General features: G+C 38.0%; 1 protein-coding gene across 1 annotated transcript; it reads left to right on the top strand.

Annotated features, from left to right (window-relative positions):
• The first annotated feature begins 2,617 nt into the window (after nucleotides 1-2,617).
• LOC140936978 (uncharacterized) lies at nucleotides 2,618-13,503 on the top strand. Its single transcript, XM_073386493.1, has 9 exons — nucleotides 2,618-3,050; nucleotides 5,576-5,755; nucleotides 7,652-7,829; nucleotides 8,444-10,174; nucleotides 11,012-11,135; nucleotides 12,379-12,519; nucleotides 12,648-12,693; nucleotides 12,957-13,011; nucleotides 13,271-13,503. Exons 1-9 carry the CDS (start codon nucleotides 2,675-2,677, stop codon nucleotides 13,347-13,349), a joined length of 2,910 nt encoding a protein of 969 aa, XP_073242594.1. The 5' UTR covers nucleotides 2,618-2,674; the 3' UTR covers nucleotides 13,350-13,503.
• The last annotated feature ends 851 nt before the right edge of the window (nucleotides 13,504-14,354 follow it).

Genomic DNA, 14,354 nt, shown 5'->3' with positions numbered 1-14,354 from the left:
TTTTCCTTTGTTTGCCAGAGAAACAGCTCTTGCTAACAGGCCAAACGAGTCTATTCACAGACTTTCCCTGTCACTCTAATAAAACATATCGCAGTGTATTTTCGAAGTCACAAAGGACAATTTCCTTTAATATTTGTTTATCCTTTCCTTTCTTCTGACCTAGTGGTAAAGCGAAAGTTATTACAAAGGAAAATAGATTGGCAGACAGTGAGTCGGAATTATTTATTATGACTCCTTTACTCTGTGTTTTACCCATGGCTACTAATTCAGTATCAGAAACATTTGTAGATTAGCTAGACCGCGTGCTGGCGGTTATTCAGTTTTTTTTTTTTAATCGAAAACCGAAGTTATGCATTTAATTTATAATTATTAAGTACCATTGGCACCAATGGCACAGAACGTTATCATTATTACTATCATTATTATTATTATTATTATTATTATTATTATCATTATCATTATCATTATCATTATCATTATCATTATCATCATCATCATCATCATTAAACTGAAGCACCTCAGACATTGCTTTGGAGCAAGCAGTCTTTTACTCGTGCATCTCCAGGGATGGCAATGTCGATGATATAAAATGGCCTGCCTTGCCTGCTTATCAACGAAAATGATGCCTGGCTTCATAGCTTCATATTATCATTGTCAATAATTTTGGCGGGAAATTTTTGTAACTTCACATTTCCGTATTTCTCGGGGCCAAAATGGCGTCTACAGTTAAAACTTTTACGAATGCAGGGGTAAGACGCTATATCAAGGAAACCGAAACACCGAAATAGCACATTTTTAATATTTTCATTTAGCCAGAGCTAAAAACGAAGCTCTCGTTAATATTTATAGTTTCACAAACAAAACGTAAAATCATGTAATTGTAAACGGCGAAGGCTACAAGAAAGGCAAAAAAATCCTTAGGTTAATTAGCGAAAAAACCAACTTTGCATGTTTGTTCTGTCGGGAATTGTAATAACTGTTCAGTTGTAAATTGTAATAACAGTTGTCCAGGTTTAATAACCAAGTTGTCGTAAATTGTAATAAGATGCTGTCGTAATTTGTAATAAGCCGAGCTGTCGTCAGTGAATTGTAATAACACATAAGCGTATTTTGTAATAAGTCTCGAAAATGAACACTTACTCAGACACCAAGAACACCTTTAGATAACAAGGGGCAGATTCATTTGAAACATTTCTGAATTTTTTTATTGTTTTTAAGCCTAAAAATTAAAAACAATAAAAAATCCCAGTGGGCAAATGCGACAGCTATTGACCGCTATTTATGCGGCTCGAACCGTCTCTACCCCCTCCCTACACAATTTTCCTAATGGCCGGCGGCCCCTAATGTGATCAATATTGGTGGAAGTAACAGGTAGTTGCTCAGTGTGTTGGTTGGTTGGTTGTTTCGAATAAGTTCATCAGGTGGTAGGTTTGATGATTTACTTGTTGCCATAATGCTGGCTAACTAATGGCTGAAATGCTTTGATTGACAAGACAATTACAGTAGCTAAGCCCTTAACATTTAAGACTTATTAGAAAATACGACTAAGTGTTATTACAATTCATGACAGCTAGGATTATTACAAATTACGACAACTTGTTATTACAATTTACGAAAACTTACTGGTTATGAAAGGCAACAATCATCAAATGCTGTAGTTTATGTTGGAAGCTCAGTTGAGGGTGCATAATCCTTTGTTTTCATTTGGCAAATTGCGACGGAGTAAATTAATGGGACTGTTTTATTGGTCAGTAGATCAAAATGATGGGAATGCTATTAAACGTTATGCACCGTCAGGTCCACAAAAATATATAACAAAGGCGTCTTACGGGCTTCATAACAATTCTAAATTATTAACCATGGTTATTACAATTTACGAGCGGTATTATAATTCACGACATTACAATTCACTACAGAACACACACACCGCACACAATTTTAAGTACATTTCTTTGGCGTTGTTTTTCACGACTGCAACTTGAAACTTCCAGAAACTTCCTATTTACACGTTTTATGGAGGAAATGTCGTTTGCCTCCTGCTGGCATTTTTTCACAGCTGCTCATTTTCACGTTGGTGGCCGCTAGCATTTTTCATTTTCTCACCGTCGCTGGCCGCTATAAAAATGTTTTTTTTCAACGAAATTGGTCTCCTTTGTTTTTTATCTCTAGCTCTTGCCCTGTTATCCACGTCAATGTAGACATTAATTAGTCGAAAGAAGCACTCGGCTTGTCGTTGTTTCTTTTTCGAGTCCGAGTGGCCATGTGATTTACCGCCGAAAAGCGCGGGTGCTTGAAATGCAAAATTTTACCCTGGCTTACATGAAGGGGTGGACGTACTTAAGGACGACTTTTTCAGAACCAAAATTTCTTGGAATTCATACATAACCAAATTTTCTTACCCATGCTAAAACGTAAAATATCCATGATACTAATAAATAATAAATTGATATTCTGTTGAAATTAGGAACTAATTTCACTTTTTGTTCAATTCTTCCCGCAGCTTCCCTCCCCTTCGCGTGGGCGCGAAATAAATGAAGCGCGTGCTCTCGCTCGCGCACGCACAGCAGCGAGAACATGCGCAATGCATAATAATTATTGTTTTGCCGCCATCATTCGAATCCCAACGACTTCGGAATGAGTTATTATTCATAGGAGTATTTGATTTCAGAGTCACATGAAGTCGACTCTACACGGCGTTAATGGGAATGGAAATGATCAAAAGCAGCCCGTCAAAAGCCGGCTAGAATTCGACGACACCGTTTACAAATCTGCCACGGAAGCTCTAGAAGCTTACATCGCTCAGTTTGAGGGTGTCCGAAGCTTCACGACTTATCCACGGCGTCCTTCCGATTTGCTCTCTCCGGCGCCGAAATTTTACTTTATGGATTCACTGGAAAGAAGACTTAACAGTTCCTCTAACAAATCTCCTGCCAAGAAAGTCGATGAGCTTTTAGAGTGGGTCAACGTAGCTTACGCCAAGGAGTTATCGACGAAAGTTGTCCCTTTTGGATACAGTACTACCTCCAAATTATCTACGTCAGGTGAGCAGGGTTGGTATTCAGTTTTATACGATAATCGTTATTTGTTCCGTACGCCATGTTTAGCCTCGTGGTTTTTGAGGAGTTTGTAAAGTAAAGTTAACCTCAAATATGATGTATATGTAAGGTTAATGGTACAGTGAATGAGCACTACTGGTCTTCCAGCTTTAATCAATAGACGTACGCGTCCCAGGTAACCGCGTATAAAATCCTCGTATTAAAATTCCAGGAGATCATTCGAACCTTTCTTGTACAAATATCGTGGGGTTAGTTCTCTATAACGATCTCCTTTCGTCATCTGTATATCGGAGTGACCTTTTGGAGTAGGAACCAAGTTTTTTAATACATGTAAAAGTCAAACTTGTGCCATTTTTGGTCGTCAGCGGGTGCCTACTGCAAATTTATTCCGAATTTGCGTTTAACCTTCAGTCGTTATGAGTAAACAAACCAAGCAAGCACGCAGTCGATCTTTTTAGATTTTAAAATTTAAGCTTACATGCTAAGTACTAATTAAACTTCACCTGACTGAAAAATACCGGAACGATCGTCTCAAGAATTATTGAAAATCAGCTGGGAATAAATCCTAAAAGTCTTCGACCATCACGACGGTAACAGAAACAAAGTAAAGCATAAATTATTCAACGGGACGCTGGTCTAAGCTGTCATTATCATACGGTAACCAGACTTCTTTCATGTTAGAGCTTTAAAATACATTGTAGCTTTTTAGATAGGTAAATTTGCAAGATACGTTTATTTTGTTGGGAGTAAAAATTTATTGTACAATTCAATTATTGAATTATTGTATATTGTAGCTTTTTAGATAGGTAAATTTGCAAGATACGTTTATTTTGTTGGGAGTAAAAATTTATTGTACAATTCAATTATTGAATTATTGTATACTTAGGAAAACAAGTTGTAGGTCATATTATTCAGAGCAATTGCCTCATCAATTATCGACAAACGACACCTTATTTTTAAGAATAGTTAAGCCACTCTTTGCTTTGAAAAGAAGCAACTTCAGGTCCATGTGTCTGGTTTTTTGCATTTTGATAATAAAAAGTTTTCTCCTTTTTCAGAAATATTTTACATTCAAGAACAGCACGTTTGCTTTTAAGAATGTTATTTAGAGTTTTAGAGCTGAAGAACTTCTTGATGTCTGAAAATTCTGGCAAAGAATATTTTGTTCAGAAAATACAAATCAGTTGAGATGCTGCAAGCTGCAATGCAACGAATGGTACTCCTTTGTATCCACTGAAATCTGACATTCCCTGACAGGTTGAAATTCTGTTGGCCAATCAGGAATGCTTTTTGCTCTGTCCACTGGTGAACAGAGTTTCAAAAAATAATCTCATGGGGGTTGAATGTCGAGATTAGTAAGAGGAAAACATTTTCTTCAAACATCAACAAATTTATAGAGTCCATCAGCAGCAGGTCTAGGAAAGAAGCTTGAGGGTACTGTACCCTCACCTTATTGATAATCCAAACGCTGTAGGCCAAAGCCTGTAGGGCAGAGAAAAAAACATTTTCAAGTTCTGGTCCTTATCTTCCCTGAGAGTGTGGATGAGTGAGCCTCTCCTTACTTGTGGGTTGAGATCTGTCTGCGACGTTTTGAACCCCTCAAGAAATCTTCTTTGGTTGTAATCACTGGTACAGTGTAATTGCATCCTAGTTTTGATGACAAGACTGCAGTTGTCAACATTTGATAGTAACTTTCCCCAGTCTACATGTACAGATTGTCTCAAGAGGTCAATAAAATTGTCCTGCTTAAAGGATTTTAAATTTCGTTTCTCACCAAATTGAAGGTAGGGAGAGGTGTTTTATCAATAATTGTCATGCAATTATTGCATTATAATTTATTATTATTTGTTTGCATCGTTGATTGTGATTGGTTCCAGTTATAATTTTTTATTCAGTATTTCATTTTTGACATGCTGCTAAGCATTACATACACTCTATACAGCTATTTCGAGAAAGGTTGTCAGAGAAAAATGTGTGTCCAACAATCCCGAAAGGTAATATGGGATATGATCAATACACTGTTCCTGACACTGTAGCTTTGGAACTTAGTTTTGTTGCTTTCCTTTAGTAATTTCAAACATAAGTCCATCGCCTCTCGTGCCATTTTTTTCAAATTTCTTTAATTCTAATTCTTTTATTGATAAATAAGTACACAAAGCACAAGTTAACGATAATAAGATGCCAAAGCCAGAGGCTTATATGGCGTAGGTCAGAGAGTTACAATGTGCTGCTAAGTTACAATGAGAATAAAAATTAATAAGTACAAAATTACAGAGAAAAGGCAAACTATTACAACATATAAAGAATTATTACTGCATATAAAGCAAAATAAACATAACAATTAATGATAGAACAGTGAACTCAAAACCACCCACAATACCTTTCAGGATTGTCGCGTGCACTTTTTCCAACAGCCTTTCTCGAAACAGCTGTATATTTACACTGTACATGTAGTGCATGTAAATAGTTGTTCCTTGTCCAATGATTCACCGGCAATTTGCCTCTTTCAACGTTTACAGATGAAGACGATATGAATCCTTTTAGTGTAGGTGGATATCCTTACAGATGGGGCCATGATGATGAACTCTCCACCCTCCCCTCTCCCAGTTCATCTGTTGTTGATCTCAATAGCAATGCTGGTACTGTGGAAACAGAAGTTCTTCTGAGCAGTTACAAAGGAATTCACCAATCCTCTTCAGGTGCAGTACCACAGTGGAAATTTTTATATCTTTGGCTAGTTGTGCATGTGCATATGAAACTTGAAAACAATACCAGTGAATAATGAGGACGCTCACTTGTAAACACAAAATCTGGGGGCAAAATTGGTTATGTTTGAGTCCCTATTTAAAAGCCTTCCCTGTTTTCAATGTTCTTGAAACTTGCAGGGAATATTTCTTGACGATTGATCTCGGGATTGTCAAATTTATAAAAAAATTTATCGAGCGGTTTTTGGAAAAATGCGAAATTTTTAGGCATTGACCAAATTACCTCCAAAAACTGTATCAAAAGCAGCTGAATGCAAGTTAATAAAATTCTTCTTACTCGCGATCGCCCAGAGCAATTCCCCTCTTTTTTTTGTATACAGTTTGCAATGGAATCAAACCACTATGAGATGAAACCGCATTCCCAAAGCTTATCATTTTCTTAAAATATTAGCGAATTGAGCGGCTAGCATGCTATTTCACTGCTTTGATGATTCTTAAAACTGCATTTCGAAATATCTCGAAAACGCTCTCATAGAATTTCTTCAAACTTTGCCACAATGGAGGCAATTATGGCAGGTACATACTCCCTTAAGCGATTTCTTCAAAAAACTCCTGGTACAGAGAAACACAACAATAAATAAAAAAAGTAATGGCGTCATTACGTTGCCATGGCGACTCCGATTGCAATAAAACCCAGATCATAAGAAATTTTCATCTTTATATAATACAGTTGTGGTAACCTTTTTTCCATATCTTTACGCATACCGACGTAGTTAATGCTCAAACTTGGGAGGTATCAACCCCAAAAAATCCAGTCGAGCCACCTTAATAGACCTTTTGCATTAGTTGATCAAGTGATCAACTTTAAGTAAACACGAAAACAGTTTGCTTTTGAAATGTTTTGTTAGCACTAGCTGAAAGAACATATTAAAATTAGGTAACCTGTAAATATTCAGCTGTGTATCTCAAAAGTAGTGATTGCAACGGCTGCTGAAAATTAGAAGGATTTGTATGAGAAAAACAACTCTTGCCACCCAGTCACGTTTGAGTGGTTTTCCGTATGACTCCTTGTAAATTCTGAAATTTTTAAAACTGATGTTTAATCTTTCCCTTACACATTTAGGTCTCAAAGTGCCTGTTATTAAGAGGAGATTTGGGCCCCGTAATGCTTAAGTATTTCATGACAGTTTGAAAATTTCAAATTTTCATTTAAGTAATTCACAAACATGTAACTATAATTTGAAAGTCCAATTTACAGTACTGTTATGGGTGCAAACAAGGCCAGAGTTGACCTTGTTTTAATACAACCCTTCCACCTTTATTTTGTAAATCATGTTGTTCTTATGCTAACGATTATTTTTTTTAGTAAGGTTTTCATAAGGAAAGAAATGAGGTTTGTATCAAAACATTTCAACCTCAGCCTCACTTTCACTCAGAGGCTAGGGTACCAAGCCCATAACTGTAAAATGGTCTATTACGTACATTTGCAGGTGAACAAACCAGAAATGTGTAAAAAAAATGACTGAAATACAGCGTTCACATAACCAACTAATGCTTACCATAAACCCAGTGGTTCTTTTTGAATTAGAAAACACATCATAATTACATTTTCATTGAGATATTTGTTTGTGACATTATTAAAACTGTATACTTCGTTCTTCTTTCGTGAAAAAAGTAAGCGACTTCTCTGAGCAAAGCAGCCGACACATTCAGATTGGCCACCATAGAGGAATTAAGAAGCTGACATTATGAGCAATAGCCCTTCATGAGAGTGAATCCAGTGACGAATTTGCTCTAACATAGGCTGAGCACTCAAAACATCAATTTCTTAAAATGAAAATTATGGGCGATTCTTGCTCCACGGTACAAATATATACTTTTCTTTATCAGGGGTATACTCTCACATGGCATCATTTAAATCCCCACCAAAGCCCAGACCAGTCACAAGTCGTTCGCGTCATGATGGCAATTCAGAATACCCGAGCTGGGTGTCAGGACTTGGTAAAGAATATCCAAGCTGGGTAGAAGACCTTGACAGTTCTTCAAGACACAAAAACAGATCACCAAGGTAACATGGATGTATCAGTTTTGATTTAATTATTTAATCTATTAAACAATAATTTTAATGTAATATATTTCCTTTATTCGTTAGTTTTTGTTTTGTAGATAGTGACTGAAAAGTCTTAGGGGAGTTACTACTGATTAAAGCGTGTATCCGTGTATCTAATAATTAACACAGGATCATGTCAGTAGCTAACTGTAGGATAGGATAGGATAGGATAGGATAGCTGCTTTATTATCAACAGAGCGCCTACAAACACATGTGTTTACAACAAAAACAAAGATTTTAGTGCAATAATTACAGAGGTGTACATTTGTAGAATTTATACAACTAGACAAGGTTATATTTAACGCGTCTTTCTCTTTCGCGGAAGCGATCGCACACGTATTTAGCCACAATTTTTTTTTTTTCTGAGACGTGGTTCATGATTTTTAATTGATGAAGAAAGTTTTTCATGTAAGAAGGTTGCTGTCGTGATCAGTTACAGCTACATACCGAATTATTATTTGTAACGTCAAGTTTGCCGGATTCGGGTTGAGAGTGCCCAATGGGGTTCGGCTTCAATCCCACCATCCTGGTCTGTACTTGAAATGTGATTCAATTTTATTGTTCTTTTGCAGTCCTGATAAGAAGTTCTCCGGCTCGAGCAGCCATTCATCTTCTTCAGAGACTGAAATAGGAAAAAAACCGTTTATACCGAGCTCTGCTTCCAGATCCACTCCAGCGCTTAAGATCTCTGATCTACGTGGTGGACGTCGCCACCCATCAAAAAGGGTCCAGGAACCTTCCACTATAGAAATGGCGGATACAAGGATGAACGGCGTTGATTGGAATGATGCGGCAAGCATAGACACGGACGTGCTAGTATCCCAGTCTGTATATGGACCTAATCCAGTGAACATGGGAGGTGAATTCCATAACTCTTTATACAAAGACAAAAGAGTGGCACGGCTGAAAAAAGAGTCAACTAAAAAGCTCAGAAAGAGCTCAGGTAAGGAGAAGTCCACAGAACATTCTTTAGTTCCACAAAGAAGGTCAAAAAGTCAAACCTTTTCTCCCACGAAAACGTCAGGAAGGAATGGGGAACCATTCCGCGCGAGAGCCGAAACCAAGGAAAGTACTCCTGTACGCCATAAATTGAGGGATTTCTCCCCTGAAAGAAGTCCTTTTACTGAGCTACCCGCAAGATACAGCCTACCACCACAGAGTGATAGATATGGAGCATCAGAAGTAGCTGCATGGAATAGCATTTCACCACAGGCCATAAGATACAGCTTACCACCACAGAGTGATAGATACAGAAGGGTAGTGGATGAAACCAGCTCACAGAGGTACATTTCACCTCCTGCTGTTATCAGGTATTCACGGCCATTCAACCCCAAACAGGAGGAGGGATCACCACTATCTGCAACTAGACAACTATATGAAAAATTTAGTGATGATAAATCACCATCGCGGTCGAAGAAACCGATGAAGGTAAACATACCGAGTCGTAAGGATGACAGTGACTTAGAATCTGAAGACACCGATAGAGTCATGCGCAAATCACCTACAGGAATTAAAATGGAGAAGATTTATAGAGATCCCAGTACAATGTATCCATGGAAAAGTATGATTCAGAGTTCTAGGTCACAAGCAAATCCCGGTGAAGTGACACATTCTAAAGTAAAGCGACCCCAGTACCACTCAACGCCTGCAGTGTTAGAGGGTTCAAGTAGTGCTGCTCTGCAAGCTGGTCGTCGGAACCATAAAAAAGACGCATTTTCAGCAGCAAGAACTACTTTTGAGGGCAGGTATGCTAGTACAGCAGATAACTTCAAATTCAGACCTCCAAAAACTGTATTCGCTAGCTCAAGTTACCGGCAATCAAGAGATGAAAAACTTGCTAAATCTGCTCCACATGCAAGGTACAGCAAACCTTCTACTGTCCCGAGGAGCAGAGTGAGGAACCTAACTCATAAAAGAAGTAAAACTGTTCCGGCAGATTTACGGCGGGTAGCCGTCATAACCTCAGCAACTAGGCCCGCAAGGCATTCTCGACGCAGTCTTGACGATGACGTCATTAGCTTGAACACGGTTGACACCGAAAGCCTCATTACCCGTCCACCTATGCCTGTTTTTCATGCCAGTCCGTCGTTAACTACAGTGTCAGATAGTGAAACATTAGTTGACTCTGAAACTGAAAAGGAGATTGAACTGGATGTGGCAAGAGAGCGTCAACCTAGCTCACGTCATGTTACAGAAGTACAACATGATAGTGATCAGATTTCTCCCACTAGCGCGTTTGCGTCGACAAATCCTCACGCTGCAGTTCGAGAGAAACTTCCGGAAAGATTTCAGCTGTGGAAACTGTAAGTGTGTTATCGTTAATGCAGAGTACAAAAATAGGCCAATAGACCTCTTTAGCTGGGACCTCTACTGGGAAAACAAAACAAACAAGTGGAATTTGACCCTTGTCTTTTCATAAATTATGCGTGCATATGCACTTGAATAAAACGAAATTTGAAAGAAACAGTTCTCTAGAGTATTATCACATGACCTGTATTGGGAAAACAAAACATACAAGCTAAAGAGGTCTATTTACAAATGTACGCTATGCAACCTAGCATTAGAGTGGAAGCTAGGCTGGCGGTGACTTAATTGTCTACTGCCATATTTTTAGATACCATATTAAATTCTTCTTGCGATTACTTTCAACATAGTTGAAGCTCTTCGTGTGACCAGTCTCTTAAGTGGCCAACTCTAGTTATTTCCAAGGTTGAAAACCTCCATTCATATTACTTGATAATAGCTTTACAAGTCAATTTGTGCTGCTGTTGTTCTGCGAATTTGTCCGTTATTACATTTGTACGTCAAATTTGACTCTTGCGACCTGTTTTTTTTTTTCAAATAAACTCACAATTTGCCTGACTTATTTTTGGCTCTCACAAAGTCAAATCATCAATCGAATGTACGATCTCACCTTGAGTCTCCATTCATTCTTTTCGTGCCACCGTGCTGATACACATGTATCGGTAAAACCACCTTTTAATATCTTCTTTGAACCCTTTATGATTTTGTATGTTACAATGGTATTTTTCTCGAGGGCAAACGAAATGGCAGAATCTTAATTCCAAACTCATTTCTGAGTTGTTAAGAGTAAAAAAATTGCAGTCCTTGATACGAAATGTATTTTGGTTACTGTACAGAGATGACGATACAAAAGCGCCTGACAGCTTCATTAAAAGGCGCTTTACAAGTCCTAAGTCTGGTGTCATATCATCCTTTCTGGAAGACTGTTTAAGTGTTGACAGCGATGATCCAAAGCTGACTGTAAGTTTGCATTCATTATTTTATTAATGCCTCTAAGGTCTCTGAATATCGTGATGTTAGTCTTTCGAGTGATCTGAGAGGGAGAACATCAAAAGTAGCTCAGAAGTCAAGAGCTGACAGCTTCGAAATCTACGTCGAGGAAACTGCGTTAATGTTTTGTTTTAACTAAAGCGTGTCCTTGAATCTGAATTGCTGCTGTATAGGGTTTGGCGAATGAGTTTGGATCGGTGTCCAACACGTTCCATCCGTCTGACGGATAGAACGTCTGAAGATTGCATCCGGGACAAACGTCGATCTTCACACGCGACGAACCGACGCTTAAAATTAGAAGGTGCACTGAGTTGTAAAAAGTTGTCGCTGGTATTTGTGTGGAAAGACTGTGTGTTCGGTCTCTTCGTTCAGCGGTCTGAATCATCTAAAAACTGATCTTTTGCGGTCTATTTTTGAATCCTCATAATACACTTTGATATTGTTATTGCCATTATTATACTAAGTTACATGTATTGTTTTCAATTAATGGGCATGGGAGCGTTTATGCAAAAAAACGTGTACGCCCTAAAACGTGTGCGGCCCTTTATATCCAAAGAAACTGCAATTCAAATTTATAACGTATTAATTATGCCTCATTTTGATTACTGCAGCCCCGTCTGGGACTGTTGTGGTTACTTGAGTGATAAGCTCCAAAAATTACAGAATCGTGCAGCCAGAGTTATTACCAAATCACCCTTTGATGCGAGCTCAAACCACCTTCTCTCCACCCTCAGCTGGGAGAGGCTATCTCTTCGACGAAAGAAACAAAAAGCCTTAATGATGTATAAAACCGTGAATGACCTTGCTCCGGAATATCTACAAAGTCTTTTCTCTCAGCGTCACTCTGCTTACAACTTAAGAAACTCTGAGGGAAGGCTGACCCTGTCCAAACCAAGCACCAATTATTTGAAACGAAGCTTCTCTTACAGCGGGGCCATGTTATGGAATAATTTGCCCAAAAACTTTAAAAATGCTGCATACGTGGAGCATTTTAAGCGAAATATCAAGAAGGTAGCTGATATATCGGATTCCCACACGGCAATCATGAAAAGCAGTGGTAATTAGTTTTAGTTTTTAACTTAAGCTTAAATGATGATTTCCCGTGTTTAAATAAAGATTTACATACATACATGCATATGAAATCCAGTCGTGTCCGAGGAGTAACTTGAGTACACATTGCATGGTGGCATTTGTTTGTTGTTTCTATATTTAGAAAGCAGATGATAACATGCCTTCTGCAAGACTCAGTGGAAAAGAAGCCGCCCCAGGCCCCGTGGAAGCTTTGAAGCAGATGTTGTTTACTATGCAGGATATGGCACATCATGAAACATTGGACAACGGTCAGTTTTATATGGTAAGTATCATACATTAATCAGTTGAAATACGTGCGTCTCGCCACTACAGTATACTAGATAGGGTTGTGATCCAGTGTGCGCTTGCGTGAACTGCTAACAATAATCTTTTATTGTGTTTCCATTTAAGAATACGGATTTCAAGACTAGAGAAGCAAAAGACTTTTCAGAGTCAGGTAGGATTTGAAAGAAATGCTTCCTAACTCGTGATCTGGGAGTTTTTGCGAATATCTTAACCTTCAACACCTAGAAGAGTGTTGTGTGTTGCTTCAAAGATTTGCTTTGGGTTTATTTCCTGAGTACACTACAGCTGGTCATGTATAAGAAGCTTGTATCAAAGCACATAAATCTTAAGTAAAAGGGTTTACATAGCATGTCATTCAGCAATCAGGTCTTACTAAGATAGTCTATCCTTTAATTTTTATCTCCATTTGCGCAGATAACCAAAGTGAAAAGGATTCCGACATTTTTCGTGGAGAAGTATCTTTGCAAAGGTACAAATACAGTTCTTGAATGTCAGTTTACCGTTATAGTAATTATAGTGGCCATGTTATGAAAACGCTCATACATGAATTTTTGTGAACGAAGACGTATTCGTGCATCCATATGCAGAGAAATTTTTGTGACTTATATTCCCTTATTGTAATAAAATGTGAGTTAGCTTTACCATACATAACAGCTTGGAGGTTCTAATTGAATTTCCTTTCCCCGGCATCTATTAATAGAGCATATGTTTTCCTTTCTGTCCGGCAGGGCGTACCATCATCTTGAGCGGCTCAAGAGACTTGTAGGAAGAGAAGATGATCGATCTTCAGTGAGCTCCGTCAGCTAGTGTAGTTAAGTATCTTCTGATCATAGTTTTGGAACAATAAAGCCTTCCTTGATGGAAGCGGACTTTTTGTCACTTATCGCACAAACGTCTGGACCATGACTCTAGACAACTATCTTTATTAAAAAACCTATCCAGGCTTTTTTCGATCTGAAAGCTGAATCGAATGCTAGTACCTGAGTGGTTGTAAATCAAGGTCTTTTTACCGATCCTCATAGCTTTGGTTAAAAGCTTAGTTTACGCGGAAATGGATTCATCATTTCATTTTATTGGTTAGGTGTAGCATTCGAATAATATCCTACACAATACAGTAAAGCTTAGGGCATCTAACACACTAAAAATATAGATAGTTCAAATATAGATTGTTTAGCTTTTGCATTTTCAAATATTCCATGCAATCATGAGTTTTAAAATAGTATGAGACTACAGGGGTGAATGATTCACGAAAATTTATTGGTGATTTTAATGGCATATTTTTGACAAACTTATATAATAATCACAGAGTAATATATATGGATATTTATGTCATTACAGTTGACTTGTATTGGAAATTGTTTAGGCACCACGGTGTAAGTATTGTAACACAACAGATTAAAAATCTTTTATTTTGTTGAACACGGGGAACGTGGAAAATTTGGTGTCGAAGTTTTATCTTGTGAACTCTAATGCGCAGGACTATGACTAGCTAGGACCAGCAGGTGCCCGCCGCACGGCGCCTTACAACCGTTCGGCTCATTGTAAGATGTGGTTATTTCATAGTTACTTTTTACAATTCTTTACATCTTTGTTGTCTTGTTCAAAGATGGGCTGACAAATATGCCACTGATCATTCTCTAAGGGCTATGAATGCCTTTGTGCAATTTTCTTTCACGTGCGTACTTGATATCCTGTTTGTACTGTTCAAACGACGTTTTTACCAATAAACAATACCCTTTTGGGTAATAAATGCGTTTGATGGTTTGTGTTGCAACCGGTCAAATTGTTTGCATTATGTGATGAGGATTGTAT

The sequence above is a fragment of the Porites lutea genome, chromosome 5 (genome assembly GCF_958299795.1).
Source record: "Porites lutea chromosome 5, jaPorLute2.1, whole genome shotgun sequence".
NCBI lineage: Eukaryota > Metazoa > Cnidaria > Anthozoa > Scleractinia > Poritidae > Porites > Porites lutea.
This window is presented reverse-complemented; position numbering and strand designations above follow the sequence as displayed.